The sequence below is a fragment of the Chaetura pelagica genome, unplaced genomic scaffold (assembly GCF_000747805.2).
Source record: "Chaetura pelagica isolate M959 unplaced genomic scaffold, ChaPel_1.0 scaffold309, whole genome shotgun sequence".
Taxonomy (NCBI): Eukaryota; Metazoa; Chordata; class Aves; order Apodiformes; family Apodidae; genus Chaetura; species Chaetura pelagica.
This window is the reverse complement of record NW_009954547.1, coordinates 1,088,042-1,103,049: the sequence shown is the minus strand read 5'-3', so window position 1 is coordinate 1,103,049 and position 15,008 is coordinate 1,088,042. Positions and strand designations below refer to the sequence as shown.

Below are 15,008 nucleotides of genomic sequence, written 5' to 3'. Positions count from 1 at the left end.
TTTGGGCTGTAAAAGAACATAAGAAACTCATTTGTTGTCCTCCTGGCTACATTTATACCTTCTGGTATACCTTCGGCTCCTCCCCTTTCCCAGGGGATCGTGGGAAGGGTGGTGGGTGGGATTTGGGGTATATTAGCTACAATGTCTCCTCAGAGAGCTCAGTTCACTCTCTGGCTTCTCTGAGGTTAGAGCTCTCTGTTTTTATTACCATTAAGGCAGCCTTTGGGGTGTCTGGGTTAGTCAAATCAGTTCTGGTATTTCAATAAAAAGTGGTGTGTGTTTAAGCTAAGAAATTTAGTGTATTTTGAAGTTCAGCATTTGCTAGCAAATACTTCTAAAAAGTTGTGGGGTTGTTTTTTTGTTTGGCTTTTGTGTGTGTGTGGTTTTTTTTGTGTTTTTTGGGGGGTTTTTTTGCGTTTTTTTTGGGTTTTGGTGTCGTCTGTTTTCTGCATCTTAGACTGTATGTTCCTTGGGTCTTGGTACCTCCATAGCTTGGTGATCAGCAGGCACCTTGGTAGCCCTCCCAAGAGTCTGGAATGCATCACTTCATTGGCACAGAGCCTGTTGAGCCCTTCTCATCTCACAGTTACAGCTTGACACGTGGATCTCTTTGGCATGTGTCACATCCTGGCAGTTCCTGAGCATTCATCTCTTGTGGTGGCCAGCCAGGTGCTGCCTACAGCTCTGCTCTTGAGTCTTCTGTTTCCACAGAGTCATCTGGGGTTTCACCCCCATGTCCTCACTAGTCTTAGGTCTTCAAGCATGGCTTCTCACACATCCCTCATTTTGGTTTTGATGATAGCTTTCTCTTGTGTGTGATGGCAATTGCGTCTCCTTGGCAGGTCTGCTTTAGAGCATCTGTGCCATTGTGGCACCACAGGGCTTCTCTGCCAGCATCATCTTCCCTATGGGAATCTTTCACTGAGCAAGGACAAGAGACTTGTAGGAAGTTTCAAAGGTCTTGTGAAACAAAGATCCTTATCTTGTTAAAACAAGAAGACAGAGAAGCATGAGCTTTGCTTAAAATGTGGCAGAATTGCTGAAGTTGCTGTAGCTGAGTGACCTCTGCTTGTGACAAAATCAACAATATGGAAACCAGATCTTCAGCACTTAGGCTGCCCACCTCCAACTGCTAACACACACCCTGTGTTACACCTCGAAATCAGAATGAGAAATTCACTAACCCGAGTAGAGTAACTGTGAATATGTATTAGTTGGAGCAAACTAACCACAGGTGCATAAATGTACACAACCTTGCTACTTCAGGGGGCAGCTTTGCACCTTACCACCTAGCACCCCATACTTGTGCAAATATACAATAAGTGAAAATACCTTGGCTCTGTCTGTGTGTATTTGGTGTCTCACATACCAGGTGAATGACCCCACTCTTGGTACAACGAGGTATAACACTCGTGGTGTCCGTGCATAGTCATGGTCTGTGTGTGAGGGTTGGAGCTGCCCTGCCCAGGGGTGCAGCAGTACTGAAGGTGACAGGGTAGCTTAGCTTTATGGGGGTGTGGAAGACAGTTGATTTGGACCAAGTCTGTTGGCAGAGACCATTCGGTCCATCACTGGGCAAACAGGTGTAGGCAGCTGCCACAGTTGTGCACTAGACCCTAGACTCTCGATCCTGGGCACTTAACTCTAGACCCTAGACAAGAAACTCTAGACTCTTAAGCCTACAGCCTAAACCCTAGACACTGGATGCTAGACACTAGAGCCTGGACACTGGTACCTAGACCCCATACACTGGACCCTAGACCCGAGACACTAGACCATAGACCCTTGACCCTGGGCATGAACTAGACAATTAACCCTAGATGCTTAAGCCTACAGCCTATATCCTAGACACTGGACGCTGCACACTAAATGCTAGACACTGGACCCTAGACCCTCAATCCTGGGCACTTAACTCTAGACCCTAGACATGTAACTCTAGACCCTTAAGCCTACAGCCTAAACCCTAGACACTGGACCCTAGACACTAGAGCCTAGACACTGGAACCTAGACCGCAGACACTGGACCCTAGAGCCTAGGCACTAGACCATAGACCCTGGACCCTGGGCATTAACTCCAGACCCTAGACCCTTAACCACAGATGCTTAAGCCTACAGCCTAAATCCTACACACTGGCCGCTAGACACTGGAACCTAGACCCTGGATACTGGACCCTAGATACTAAACACCTGACCAGAGACCCGTGACCCAGGGCATTAACTCCAGACTCTAGACCCTTAACCCTAGACGCTTAAGCCTACAGCCTAAACCTTAGACACTGGACCCTGGGCACTTAGCTCCAGACCCTTAATCCTACAGCCTAATCCGAGACACTGGACTCTTGACTCCTAGACCCTTGACCCTGGGAACTTAACTCCACACCTGTAACTGTAGATTCTTAAGCCTACAGCCTAAACCCTAGACACTGGACCCTAGAGCCTTGACCCTGGGCACTTAACTCCAGACCCTAGACCCTTAATCCTACAGCCTAACCTGAGACACTGGACTCTTGACTCTGGGCACTTAACTCCAGACCCTAGACCAGTAACTCTAGGCCCTTAAGCCCACAGTCTAAACCCCAGACACTGGACCCTAGACACTGGACCGCTGGTGCTCACCTTCAGACCCTAGAACCGTAACTCTAGACTACAGCCTACAGCCTAGACACTGGACCCTAGACACTAGAGCCTAGACACTGGAACCTAAACCCCAGACACTAGACCCTAGATACTAAACACTAGACCATAGACCCTTGACCCTGGGCATTAACTCCTGACCCTAGACCCTTAACCACTCTTAAGCCTACAGCCTAAATCTTACACACTGGAGCCTAGACACTGGGCCCTTGACCATGGGCACTCAACTCCAAACCCTAGACCAGTAACTGTAAACCCTTAAGCCCACACTTAACTAACTCTAGACCCTTATACCCTAGACACTGGACCCTAGACACTGGACTCTTGCCCTTTATCCTGGGCAGTTAACTCCTGACCCAAGACCCTTAAGCCTACAGCCTAAACCCTAGACACTGGACCCCAGACACTGGAATCTAGCCTCTTAACCCTGTATACTAAACCCTAGACCCTGGAGCCTTAATCCTAGATCCTTTACTCTAGATGTTTTACTCTAGAAACTTAAGCCTACTCTCTTGCTTGGCCCTTATTCCTAGACCATAGACCTTAGACTATTTACCCTAGACCCCTGACCCTGGGTGCTTAGCTCCAGAATCTAGATCCTTAAGCTAATCAACTGGGAGCAGCAGAGCAATTGTCTAATTTGGAAAGGCCAGTAACTCCAACCTCAGCTGGGTTAGTTCTGGACCTGTTAATGAAATTATTTATTCCACCTGAGCAGCACCTCACCTGCTGTAGATTTTCCTGCAGAAAAGGTGAAAAGGCTACCTTTCTGGCAAAGAGACCAGTGCCATCCTGAGGGATGCCCTGGTGAGGCCCAATCTGGAAAAGTGTGTGTGTTTCTGGGCTCCCAGTTGAGGAGGGACAAGGAGCTACTGGAGAGAGTCCAGCCTAGGTCTGCAGAGATGCTGAAGGGACTGGAGCATCTGCCTGTGAGGAAAGGCTGAGAGACCTGGGGCTGGAGAGGAGGAGACTGAGGGGGGATCTCATCAGTGCTGGTCAGTATCTACAGGGGGTGGCAGGAGGGGGAGACCAGACTCTTCTCAGTGCTGTCCAGTGACAGGACAAGGGGCAGTGGGCACAAGCTGGAGCACAGGAGAGTCAAGCTGAACACGTAACTCTAGACACTTAAGCCTACAGCCTAATCCCTAGACACTAGACCTGTCTAGACACTGGACCCTAGACCCCAGAACCTTGACCCTGGGTACTTAACTCCAGACCCTAGACCCTTAACCCTAGACCCTTAAGCCTACATTCTAAACCCTAGACCGTAGACAATGAACCCTAGACCCTTGACACTTATCTCCAGACCCTAGACCCGTAACTCTAGACCCTTAAGCCTACAGCCTAAACCCTAGACACTAGACCCTAGACACTGAACCCTAGACCCTAAACCCTTGATCTTGAGCACTTAACTCCAGACCCTACACCCATAACTCTAGACCCCCTACCCCTACAGTGTAAATGCTAGACACTAGACCCTGGACACTAACTAAAGAAAGTTAGTTTATTGCATTTATTGAAATATTTTCCTTTTTGTAATTCATGTGAGCTAGTGGAAGGAATAGCCACCTAGCATCTCCTTCAAAATGTGGATTTCTTAATCCCGAAGGTCACTATGGAATTTGAGGGATCAATGCAGGAAGATTTGCTATAAGCTGCTAACTAGAGCTGTAAATAATGGGTAAGGATACATGAGGAATCCTCTCCTCATGTGGGATTCAAATCCAGTATTTCAGGTACAGTTTCTGTCAGCGTTAGGTCCAGCATTAGCCTCCTTGGATTTTGCATGAAAGTAGAAAAAAATGTTCTCATTAGAATTAGCAGTAAAGCATTTTATGTGCCCCTGCATGGGAGCTTGAAGGAAATTGGCTGGTGAGACTCCCTTCTGTCTGCTGTAGCAACATCTGCTGTTGGAGGAAATCTAAATTCAGGGATCATAGGTTAGAGCTGCACCATGGAGAGGGGTTTTGGAAAGCAAGGAGGTTTGCACTTTGGGGAAAATAAGATTTTTAACAGGAGGGCCTGAATGGAAGTTCATGGAGACAAATTCTGGGTACTTTGAGGGAAGTAGCCTGTTTCTCAAGCAGGTGCCAGGCCAGGCCCTTGCACAAAGTTTTAAGGGAAAGAAGGCACTTAACTCCAGCTCAAAAAACCTGGTAGCAGGAGGGCTGCATACTTTGGGATGTAAGCAAAACCTTGAAGAGCTGCATCTCTAGCAAGATGCATTAACTGGATTTGAGTATAAGTCTGGGAGGAGGAGATGGTGATTCTTAACTGAATAGTAGACAGTTCACTGACAAATTCAGTTAGGAGACAAAAACACGCTGCAGGACAAAGGGAAATAATCAATGACCCACAGCATGTCTTGAGTTGCATTTGCCAGGAGAGGGGTTGGCTGCCAGTAGCTATGTCAGTGCCACCTGACGGTGCAAAAGCAGAGCTGCTGGGGCCTTGTACATTTTCTTCTGCGTTCAGAGGTTTAGTGAAGAAAAAACATAGGCTGTCAAGTTTTCTAATTGCTGGACACTACTTTTATCTTCCACATCATGGGGTGATGAGCCCAGGGCTCTGGGCTACCATCTCCTGTTGAATTGCACCTACCTTGCTGTTACCCTGTTCCTTCTGTAGCAGTAACCCAGGCAGTGGCCTGCAGCAGCTGCCACTTCTCCCCTGCAGTCCTCACAACACAGCCACTGCACATCAAAGCTAAAATTGGACCAGGTACTACATTTTGCATACTCCTGCCCCCCAGAACTGAATAAGACAACTTTAATCAGAAGAAAGCAACACACGCTGGGTCGCACATGACATCCCTGTTGACAGGAAGCTGAATTGCAGAGGATGTGACAACACTGGACTGCACACAAAAGTGTGAATTAAAAAAGGCACCTCCTTCACACACAGGGAGGGTTAAAGAAGAGCACAGACAGCTCCAGAGGGGTTATTAACTAGGAAAATACTCTCATCTGAGAACCTGCTAATGATGAACAGTTCCAAACAAAATTATCAGAATGGTCTGGAAAAGAGCAAGAGCTGGTAAATGCATACCCAGGGTCATGACCACAGATAGTCATAAGGTTAATTTAACTGGAATCAATAATGAGTCTGCTATTGCATCAGCTCCTCCAGGCCTCTCTACCTTCCACTTGTCTTTACTTACTAAAAAACACATTCATCAGTTGCAGCCTGATGCTCATTTGTGTGCTCTGTTACTGCCTGCAACCTGCAATAGTAGCATGAGTTAAGACCAAGCAGAGCACCAAGCATAAAGGTCATCAGAATAGAAGGCTGCAGCAGTGACAAGGCTGGCACTACTACACTCAGGATCCCAGGAATCTCACTAAAGACAGAAGAGGAGGTTGTATAGAAGGTAGGACACATGCTACATAACAAGAAAAAAAAATAATATATATATATAAAAAATCAAAGCAACATACCTATCTCTGGTCTCCATCCTTAGAGCTATTAGAAAGCCATCTGAAGACAGTCCTGGGAGACTGGCTTTAGGTGAGCAGGGGAGCTGGATCAGATGCCATATGTCCCCTTCCAACCTCAACTGCTCTGTGATTCTGTGACCTCTTCCTTTTGAGCACAGCACGCTGGATAGCAGGAACTATCCAGATTTTCCAACCATGCTGTAAAGATAGCCTCTGATGGACCCTGTCTTTGTTGGGTCATTGGTGATCCTGCAGTCTTCACCTCAGCACACATGTAGTCCCCTGGGTAAGCCACCAGAAACACAGGCTGGGCAGACTTAGCTGGAGCCAAGCAGGAGACATGGGATTCTTCCTCATCACTTGGCAGCCAGCTCCATGAGCCAGCCCAACCCAATCTCTGTACCTACAGCCTCTTCCAAACATGACCACTGAGGAGCAGATACTTCAGGTAGTACTCAGGTGTCAGAAAGCACTGGGCTGAGGCTCCACCAACCAGCTCCAGCCTTCAGTAAGCTGCCCAGCTGTGCCCTCTGAGACTACTAGTGTCCTCCCAGTAGGCCAACAGTAATCCAGCATGCTTAACTCAGAACAGCCACTTACTTCTAAGAGAGCACATAATCTTTGATTTTCTTTCATTCTCAGTCTTGACAGCCCACAGGAGCATGGCAGGTCTGAGAATCTTTATTTCATAGTTATCAACACTGGAGGGATGAGTTACACACTGTAGTATCTGTGGGCAGGCAAACCATAGCAACAATGTGGTACTCACTTGGGGTTTAACAACAGGATGTGAGTGCACAGCTTTGCTCCAAGGTACCAAGGCAGCTTCAACAGCTGGCAGGGAAAACAAGATACTAAACCTGGAAAAAAACACCTGGCCCAACTAGGTCTTCGGAGAAACAAAGATATTATCACATTGATGCCAGGGGAAAAAAAAAAAAAAAGTTCAAACAGCAGCAAGTAAGAATATCCCTAAAGGGGAGTTAATAACATGGGCATGGAGAGAACAGATCGGAGAGGAAGAAGCTCAGGGCCAGTCATAACCACAGCTTGACCAGATCACAACATATTCCATTACATGGAGCAACATGCCCTGCACTTTTTGTGGAGTGTTAAATTAGTATCTCTTTGTCTCCTCCCAGCCAGCTCACAATCCAGCAGTTAGATACAGCACTGTGTGCAGATACGAGTTAGTGAGAGTGCTCCACAGCTTCCCATCCCTTGTAATGGACTTGTGGACTTCATCAGAGGCCTGGACAATGTAAGCCACACAGTGCACAGGAGAACAGAGACAGGTGGAAGCTCCTGCCAAGCACACAGCAATGTTTTCTGCCCAGCTTATGCATCAGTCCCAGACAAGGCTACTAGAGTTGTCTCTTTGGATATAGTGACCCTACCCTATGGAGGGCCACATGATGGGAAGCACATCACTCCTCAGGCTGACCTGGATACAGCTGGCACGTTGAAAACAAACGGAGACATTGGAAGTGCTGTAAGGGCTTGGACACTCTGCAGAGAATTAATATGGCCTGTAGTTGCAGTAACTGGAGAAAACAGAGATCTGGAAAGCAAAAAGTAAAGCAGGTAAGTTCCTGTATCCCTTGAGCAATAAAAGAAAGAGCACATAATGTGTGCATGAAGATTGAGCTTTACAGCACTACACATTCCAGCACTCTATTCCAAAAGGGCAGATATGCTGCTACTGTCGCTGAAGAGACTTGGATCACAAAGTCACTTGCTCAGGGTGGCACCCAGGGCAACTGCAGAGCCAGAATGAACGCTGTTCAACTGGAACCTAGTTTGCACCTCTCCAGATCCTAATTGAGAACACAGATGTCTGCCTGCTCCTCTCCATCTGGTCAATAGCTCAGCAAACACATCTGCCACACTACTGCACTTCTCCCAGATGTCTGGCTGCTAGGCCATGCCAGCCAGCTCCCTTGCTCCAGAGCACTGACTCATCCAGATTACATGTAAATTGTACAGGATAACATCACATCAGATTTTTAGAAGATCTGAGGTCCTCTCAACATCCGAACAAAGAACAAAGCCCCTTTTCTAAGGCTTTTACCTTGTCCTTCAGTTGCTGGCAGAGCTGCAGTGAAACTGTGAAGAAGACAAGGGCATCATTTAACCATGGGACAACACATTCCACTTTATGAACATGACTGACTTCATAGCGCTGGTTACCAAATTCACTGGAGTCGGGGGGGGGAAAAAAAAAGAGCACAACTTCACACACAACAGCACAGAACACAAAAATCAACTGTCCTCCATTCTCACAGCAGAGACCATTATGATTTCTACTACATTTAAAACAGCACCTGACAAAGTTCATAGAATCACAGAATGGTTTGGGCTGAAAGGGACCCTAAAGATTATCTAGATCCAACCCCCTGCAGGGGCAGGGACACGTCCCACTAGACCAGGTTGCTCCAAGCCCATCCAACCTGCCCTTCAACACTTCCAGGGACAGGTCTTCCGCAATTGCTCTGGGCAACCTGTTCCAATGTCTCACCACCCTCATGGTGAAGAATTTCCTCCTAATGTCTAACCTCAATCTCCCCTCTTCCAATTTTAAACCATTCCCCCTTGTTCTCTGACTCCCTACCCTTGTCCAAAGTCCCTCCCCAGCTTTTCTGGAGCACCTTCAGGCACTGGAAGGGGCTCTGAAGTCTCCCTTGAGCCTTCTCTTTTCCAGGCTGAACACCCCCAACTCTCTCAGCCTGGCTCCAGAGCAGAGTTGCTCCAGCCCTCTGAGCATCTTCGTTGTCTCCTCTGGACTAGCTCTGTGTCCTTCTGATGTTGGGGACCTCAGAGCTGGACACAGCTTGGCAGGGGGGTTCTCACCAGATCTGAGTGAAGGGAAACAACAAGTTACAGAATACAAACTCTCAGTCCTACCTCTGATCAGATTTAAACTAAATCTGACATGGTTACAGTAGAAACATTACTAGTTTCCAGAGAGGCACAAAGGCAGGAAATGCAGGGCAATGCCAGTAATCTAAGTTCATTCAGGTTGACAATTCTGATCTCCAGATAAACCCATGGCACTGGGTGGGTGGGCTGTACCCTGAAAAGCCACATCTCTCGGCCTTTATAACCAAGTCATTAAAGAAACTGTATTATGGGCACCTGTGCATTCACAGGCAGAGCCACAGCCACAGCAAGGGGCTCAGTCTAGCTTCTCCTCTTAACAGATGCTATAAGCAACAGTGTTGGATCTCATCCTCAGCATGCTCCTGCACCTGTAACACTGCCCTTGTAGTGACTGTACTTACAACATGGCTCCAGGGTTGTGCAAAATGGACCCTCCAGCAGGCTTGAAGTTCTAGAGAAGGAAAAGGTCATTAGGATTTTGAGGCAGTAAACAAGCTACTTAGAAGGACGATGTTTAAGGTTTGCACATTTGCCTGATATCAATAAATGCCTATATTATATCTGCCCAAATATACCATTCATATGGAATCAGTGTCATTTGATCCCTTCCTGCTCCTTTGTAACAAAAATTCTACACAGTGGCTCAGTCCAACTTAGTTCCAAATTGTAGCACCACAAAAATAAGATTCTGAGATCCAGAAAAAAAAACCCCAAAATATATATTTTAGGAAAAATATCCTTATGAAAGGACTGCAGTGTTTAGTTCTGTTTTTACAGGACATCAAGCTGACCCAAATGCAACGGGTGAAGCAGAAAGTATCCATCAAAACTCCATTCAGAAAACCCAAAATGCTACTTAGATGTCAACTGGAAGAATACAATTATGCCCTTCCAAAATTACACAAAATTGCCTAACTATACCATGTAAGATAGAGCATTACTTGGCAAAAAATAGTTACTGGCTTTCTCCAGAACACTAGTATTTTCTTCTGGGCTAAGTGGCCATGGCCCGAACTAGATTCAGAGCCAGTGTTCTGCCTGCAACAGATCTAAACACAGGCACTTACCAGCAGCTGAAGTCACTGCTGCATTATCTGGTGTATATAAAATTGCACCATGTAGCAGTGCAATCTCCTCCTCACAGTGGGACAGAAGAACAGATAAAGAAAGAAGGTTCAAGAGATAGCAGGTATCACCTTGGTTGTGCTGGGCTGCAGCACGTGGAGCTGGTAGACAGTCAGACACAGCTTGTTCAGGTTAATATAGAAATTCAAAAGGACGTCTGGAGGCAGCGCAGGGGTGAACATTTTCTGGTGAGAAAATAAGTAGTTCCTTTGTCAGTGAAAACACTCTTACCTCTAATGCTGGGAAGTTACTACCTTTTCTAAGCCATCTTACAGTTACCCCTGGGCAGAGAAGAGAACTTACTCTCTTGAGAACCAGAGTTCTCATGCCCAAGTCATCTGCTTTCCCACAGGAAGATACAGAGCAGCCAAAAATTCTCTGGACTTACACCTACTTCAGCTTTTCTTCTGCTTCAGGAGACACTTTAGAAATCCACTTGCACCAGGATGCAGAACAATATCCTAACTCTTGCACACTGTCAGGCTATATGGAGATCTAGGCCACCACATACTTACTGTGAGACCACCGGAAGCAATCTCTGGTAGAGTCAGAGTGGCAGGAGTGGTAAGTCGGTTTCGGGCTCTTGAGAGCTGTAACATCACAGCATCCATCAGCTACAAGATAATGTACAGTACACTGCTAAGTGGTGACCCTGGACAGCTTTGGATAGTGTGCTGCAGAATCCTACAGCCTTTTGTAAATGTTACAACAGCAACCACCACCATCACCACCACCACCACCACCTTTCCAGGAATCCAAGGGCTTATTGGGAAGGAGGGGCACCCACATGAATGCAGTTTAACTGTGACCACAGTCATAGACACTTGTGAGACAGGCTAGGAGTGCTTTGCACCAGGGACTGAGGAGAGAACAGTTAGGTACTAGACGGATAAGAAGAGAACATGAGATCAATTACTGATGCCACAGAAGCATCAACAAACTCTTCATCAGCTCTTCTGAAGAGCAGATATTAAGGAAAAATGACAAGCTGTTTTCTAGTTCTCCCCACTCTCACATAACAGGTACAACTGCTGAACACCCCAACTCATTCCTAACCATCTGTGAGCCAGGGCACTAAAGAACAGACCCAGCTCACTGTGAGGCTAGTCCTGCGAGAAACCACAGTGCAAAGGCTCTATGCAGACAGACTCCCACTTCCAGAAAAAAAAAGGGGAAAGCAACATATGTCTGTTACAGAGCTCATGAGTGCTAAGATGGAGGCATTTTTATTATGACTAATTTCTCCCCCCTACTTCCACCAAAAAGTAAAAAGTGAATAGTTTTATTACCTAGCTTCTTCCTATTAGCAGCCCTTGCCCATGTGGACAGTAAAAAGGTTTAACTTTCTCATGTTTGATATTGTGATGGATTCTAATAAGTTGAAACTCTGGTAGCTTCAGAGAGCATTTCCAAGCAGAGGACTGGGCTTTATTGCCACACAGCAGCTGGTCAGGCTGCAGCAACAACTATTAGCAAATGAGAAACAACTTTAAAATCATCAGTGAGTCACAAGTGCTAAGTACGATCTTGTGTTTGCTGATGGCTACCTCACTTCTCTCCCCAAAAGCAGTAACTGACAGGGATGAGCATGAGCTGTGTAACCACATCATCCAAAAAAGATGAGGGGTATCACTGCTGTGCAACATCATGATGTACAACCCTGTCACTAATACCAAACTGGTATAGATTCCTGCCAAACAGGAAGTCACATGGAAACTCCTTGACCCTGGTACATATGGGTCCAAGTGGGGAATCCAGCTCCAGCTCCAGCAAGAGACTCAAGACAGTAATGTGCATTAGCTGTATTTAATTTAACAAATGGAGGGAAAAAAAATGCATTCTCCAACCCAGAAGTGTAGGAACCCAGAGAAGGCTGTCTCCTCACCTTGAGAACCTCTGAGCCTGTTTTGAATTGGTAGTTTACATCTCTGTTCATAAGCAGGTAAATGGCTTGGTTAACATGGTTTCTAGCATCCTGGATCTGCAAAGGTACAAATACATCCTGTTTAAACAAGCACTCATACTAGGAAGCAGAGGTTTCCCAGATTATCTCATTGACCCTAACAAAATGATGTCTTCTCAAAAGTTAAGGCCATTTCTCTCTGAAACACAAACCTACCAGTGCTGCCCACCCAGATGCATTATTGGGTTCTTCACTAAAGGAATGTTTGGTGCAAAATGGTCTGAGAGCTACAACCTGGTTTATCAAGAAAAGTATTGCCACTGCCCTGAAGGAGCAGGATCAGCAGGCACTCCCATCCTGGGAGGGTAGGAATTTTTGTTGTTGATGGTATACAGCAGTCAGCTCTAGCAAAATGAATAATGATTTATTCCTGTTGGAGCTAAAACCAATTACAGAAATTGCACCAATAGCAGCAACAAGCAGCAAAAACTGCTTTCTAATACAGTGTCTCTAGCAGTATCCCAGAGTCCTTCTAAATTCTAATTGTCGGGCATGAGAGTTATCTCCAGCATAGAGAAGCTGCCATCATGCCACCTGCGTGGAACTGGACCAGCCTCAGGACACAGCTAACTCCAGTCCCTCTCAAGCAAGAGCACTTGCAGCCTGCAGACAATTAATTACCAAAGCAGGGCTGATAAGTGTATCCCAGTGCTTTCATGGGAGCAAGGACAAACCAAAAGGAGGAAGAAAGTGGCAAGGGAGAAAGTGACTCGTGTTCAGTTCAGCAAATTGAAACAAAGCAAAGGGGTAAATCAGAGTGTACAATACAAGTAAGCAGGACAGCCTGTATGAGAGGTGGCTGCTGAGAGATGAGTAACAGAACTTGGGATATTTGTTTCTATGCTGCTCTGCAGCAACCCCAGATCCCAGCTCAGCCTTGAGCTCAGCCTGGGCACTGGTTCCCTCTCATCCGGAGAACAGCCCTGCTCTTAGAAAGCACAAGGCACTGGAAGCTACAGAAAGCGAGATGATACAGTTCACTGTCAGACTGCAAAGAGACTTTGCAGGTACTTTGGTTATGGCATCTCCAAACATCACCCCCTCCAGCCTTTGCATCTCCCAGATGCTTCTGAGCAAGAAAAGTGGCTCCTGGCAGGGTAACCCAACTCCTTGCCTTTTTGCAAGGCATCGATTAACTCAAGTCAAGTTTGGCACTAACATCTCAAGTACACAATTTTCTAGATTCCTACAGAGTTACCAAGTAGAGCTTTCACTGCACTACCAAATGCACTGGTCGCCTAGGAAAATCTAAGCCCCAGGATAAGTGAAGGACATGGAATACATCTTTTTCCAGCCTACTCGACTATGACAAAGTAACTGTGGGAAACTATGTTTTCAAGATCAGGTCCTGAAATCAGATACCTCTCAGCAAAATGGGAGGAAACAGATTAAATGTCCTGGATAGCCACATCCTTTAAGCTCCTTAACTGAGGGAACCCAGCTATGCTACAAGAGCACAATGCAGTGAGATCTGTTCCCAGCACAAAGCAATGCTGCCATAAAAGAATGAAAACAAGCTACTCAAAACCTCTGAAGTTGCTCTTTGACCTGCTGGCCTGGGTCTCACAAGCAGACACAGGCTCCCTAGGCACTCTTTTTGAGGGATTATGACTGCCCTGCAGACAGCCTTCAGCTCACTGGTGTTTCAGGAACAAGTAGAACTCTCCTCACACCACAACTGAATACAACTGCATGTCTCCTCCTTAACTTTTACCACTGGAGCTAAAGTGAGACAGATACACCCTTGTCTCTCAGAAAGTAAGGGGCTACAGGCACTGCTGGGAGGGCACAGACGATACAGAGGAGAGAGGGGCAGGCATCTCCAGCTATCAGTACCTGCTGCAATTTCCACTGCTTGTCTTCCCGAAATGCAAAGTGCAGAAGTTGATTATTTCTGGGCATTTTCAGACTAACATCCTTGAAGAAAGAAACAAACATGTGAGAACAAGCAATCCCCTTATACAGAAGATGGAGACTACCAGTCCCACTCCATTCTGTCTCCCAGACCAGCTTGGCAAGCTGCTTTCCACAGTCCTGGCATGGCCAGAACCCCAGTCCTCCTACAGGAAGATGTTTATAGAAAGGGTAAGTTGAAAAACACTTCAAGAATTGTGATTCGGGCAGGACACACGACCTCAGCTCAGAAGGCCCCCAAGATAATCTGATATTACACAACAGAGGTGGGAAAGACGAGGAGTCCCCATGGAAGTCAACTCCACCACTCACCACACTTTGTGTGTGGACGATGGGTTAGGTGGTGGATCTTGACAAATTTCAGTTGCTGCAGGACTCAGCTGCATTAAGGATATAAAGTCCATTAGGGAAGACTGACAAAGAATGTTTACTGATCACTGATAATAAGGATGACCACTCCCTTGAGGTCACTGAAGTGTAATAAGGATGACTCCCACCCCATCCCTGGTGGTAGGGGAAAGCAAGAAGATGGCAAGTACTCACAGCTTGACATAGGGCATCTCCCTGCAGTGTCAACACACCTTTCACCTGGTCTGTGCTGGAATGAGAAGGAGGATCTGAGCAACAAGAAGTCACAGAAGGCATGAGACAACTACTGAAGCTGCCAGTCAGACACCACTCCTCTGTGTGCCATGGAGCCACCCAAGCTCCTTTCCTTCCATGGGTCAGCTGGGGGATGTGGATAACTCCACACAAACAAGACATCAGCTCTGCTTTCATATTCTTTATGAGCCACCTCACCGTAACTCTCCCACCTGAAAAATTACCTCCATTTCAGACCCCATGCTCATTTCACATATTAGCTATCACCAATGTGGTTGCTGTTACCAACAGTTCTAGCAGACACAAACACAAGATACTAGGTGAATTACTGACATTGGAATGCTACCTGGTTCACAGAGGAGTTGAAAGCTACAATCCCCACTCTGCCCACCCCAACAAGGAAAAAATTTTACATGTTTATTTAAAAACAAAAAAACACACCCCAAACAATT

The 15,008-nt window shown here is 46.4% G+C and overlaps 1 protein-coding gene across 1 annotated transcript in view; it reads right to left on the bottom strand.

Annotated features, from left to right (window-relative positions):
- Nucleotides 1–7,335: 7,335 nt before the first annotated feature.
- ROGDI (rogdi homolog (Drosophila)) overlaps nt 7,336–15,008 on the bottom strand; it is a 14,319-nt gene continuing 6,646 nt past the window's right edge. Inside the window, exons 4-11 of the mRNA XM_010005051.1 lie at nt 14,497–14,551; nt 13,876–13,956; nt 11,962–12,057; nt 10,592–10,690; nt 10,148–10,261; nt 9,353–9,402; nt 8,143–8,269; nt 7,336–7,632 (exon numbers count right to left, since the gene is read on the bottom strand). Of these exons, the coding sequence (XP_010003353.1) occupies nt 7,591–7,632; nt 8,143–8,269; nt 9,353–9,402; nt 10,148–10,261; nt 10,592–10,690; nt 11,962–12,057; nt 13,876–13,956; nt 14,497–14,551 (664 nt within the window). The 3' untranslated portion in view covers nt 7,336–7,590. The remainder of the gene's footprint in view (nt 7,633–8,142; nt 8,270–9,352; nt 9,403–10,147; nt 10,262–10,591; nt 10,691–11,961; nt 12,058–13,875; nt 13,957–14,496; nt 14,552–15,008) is intronic.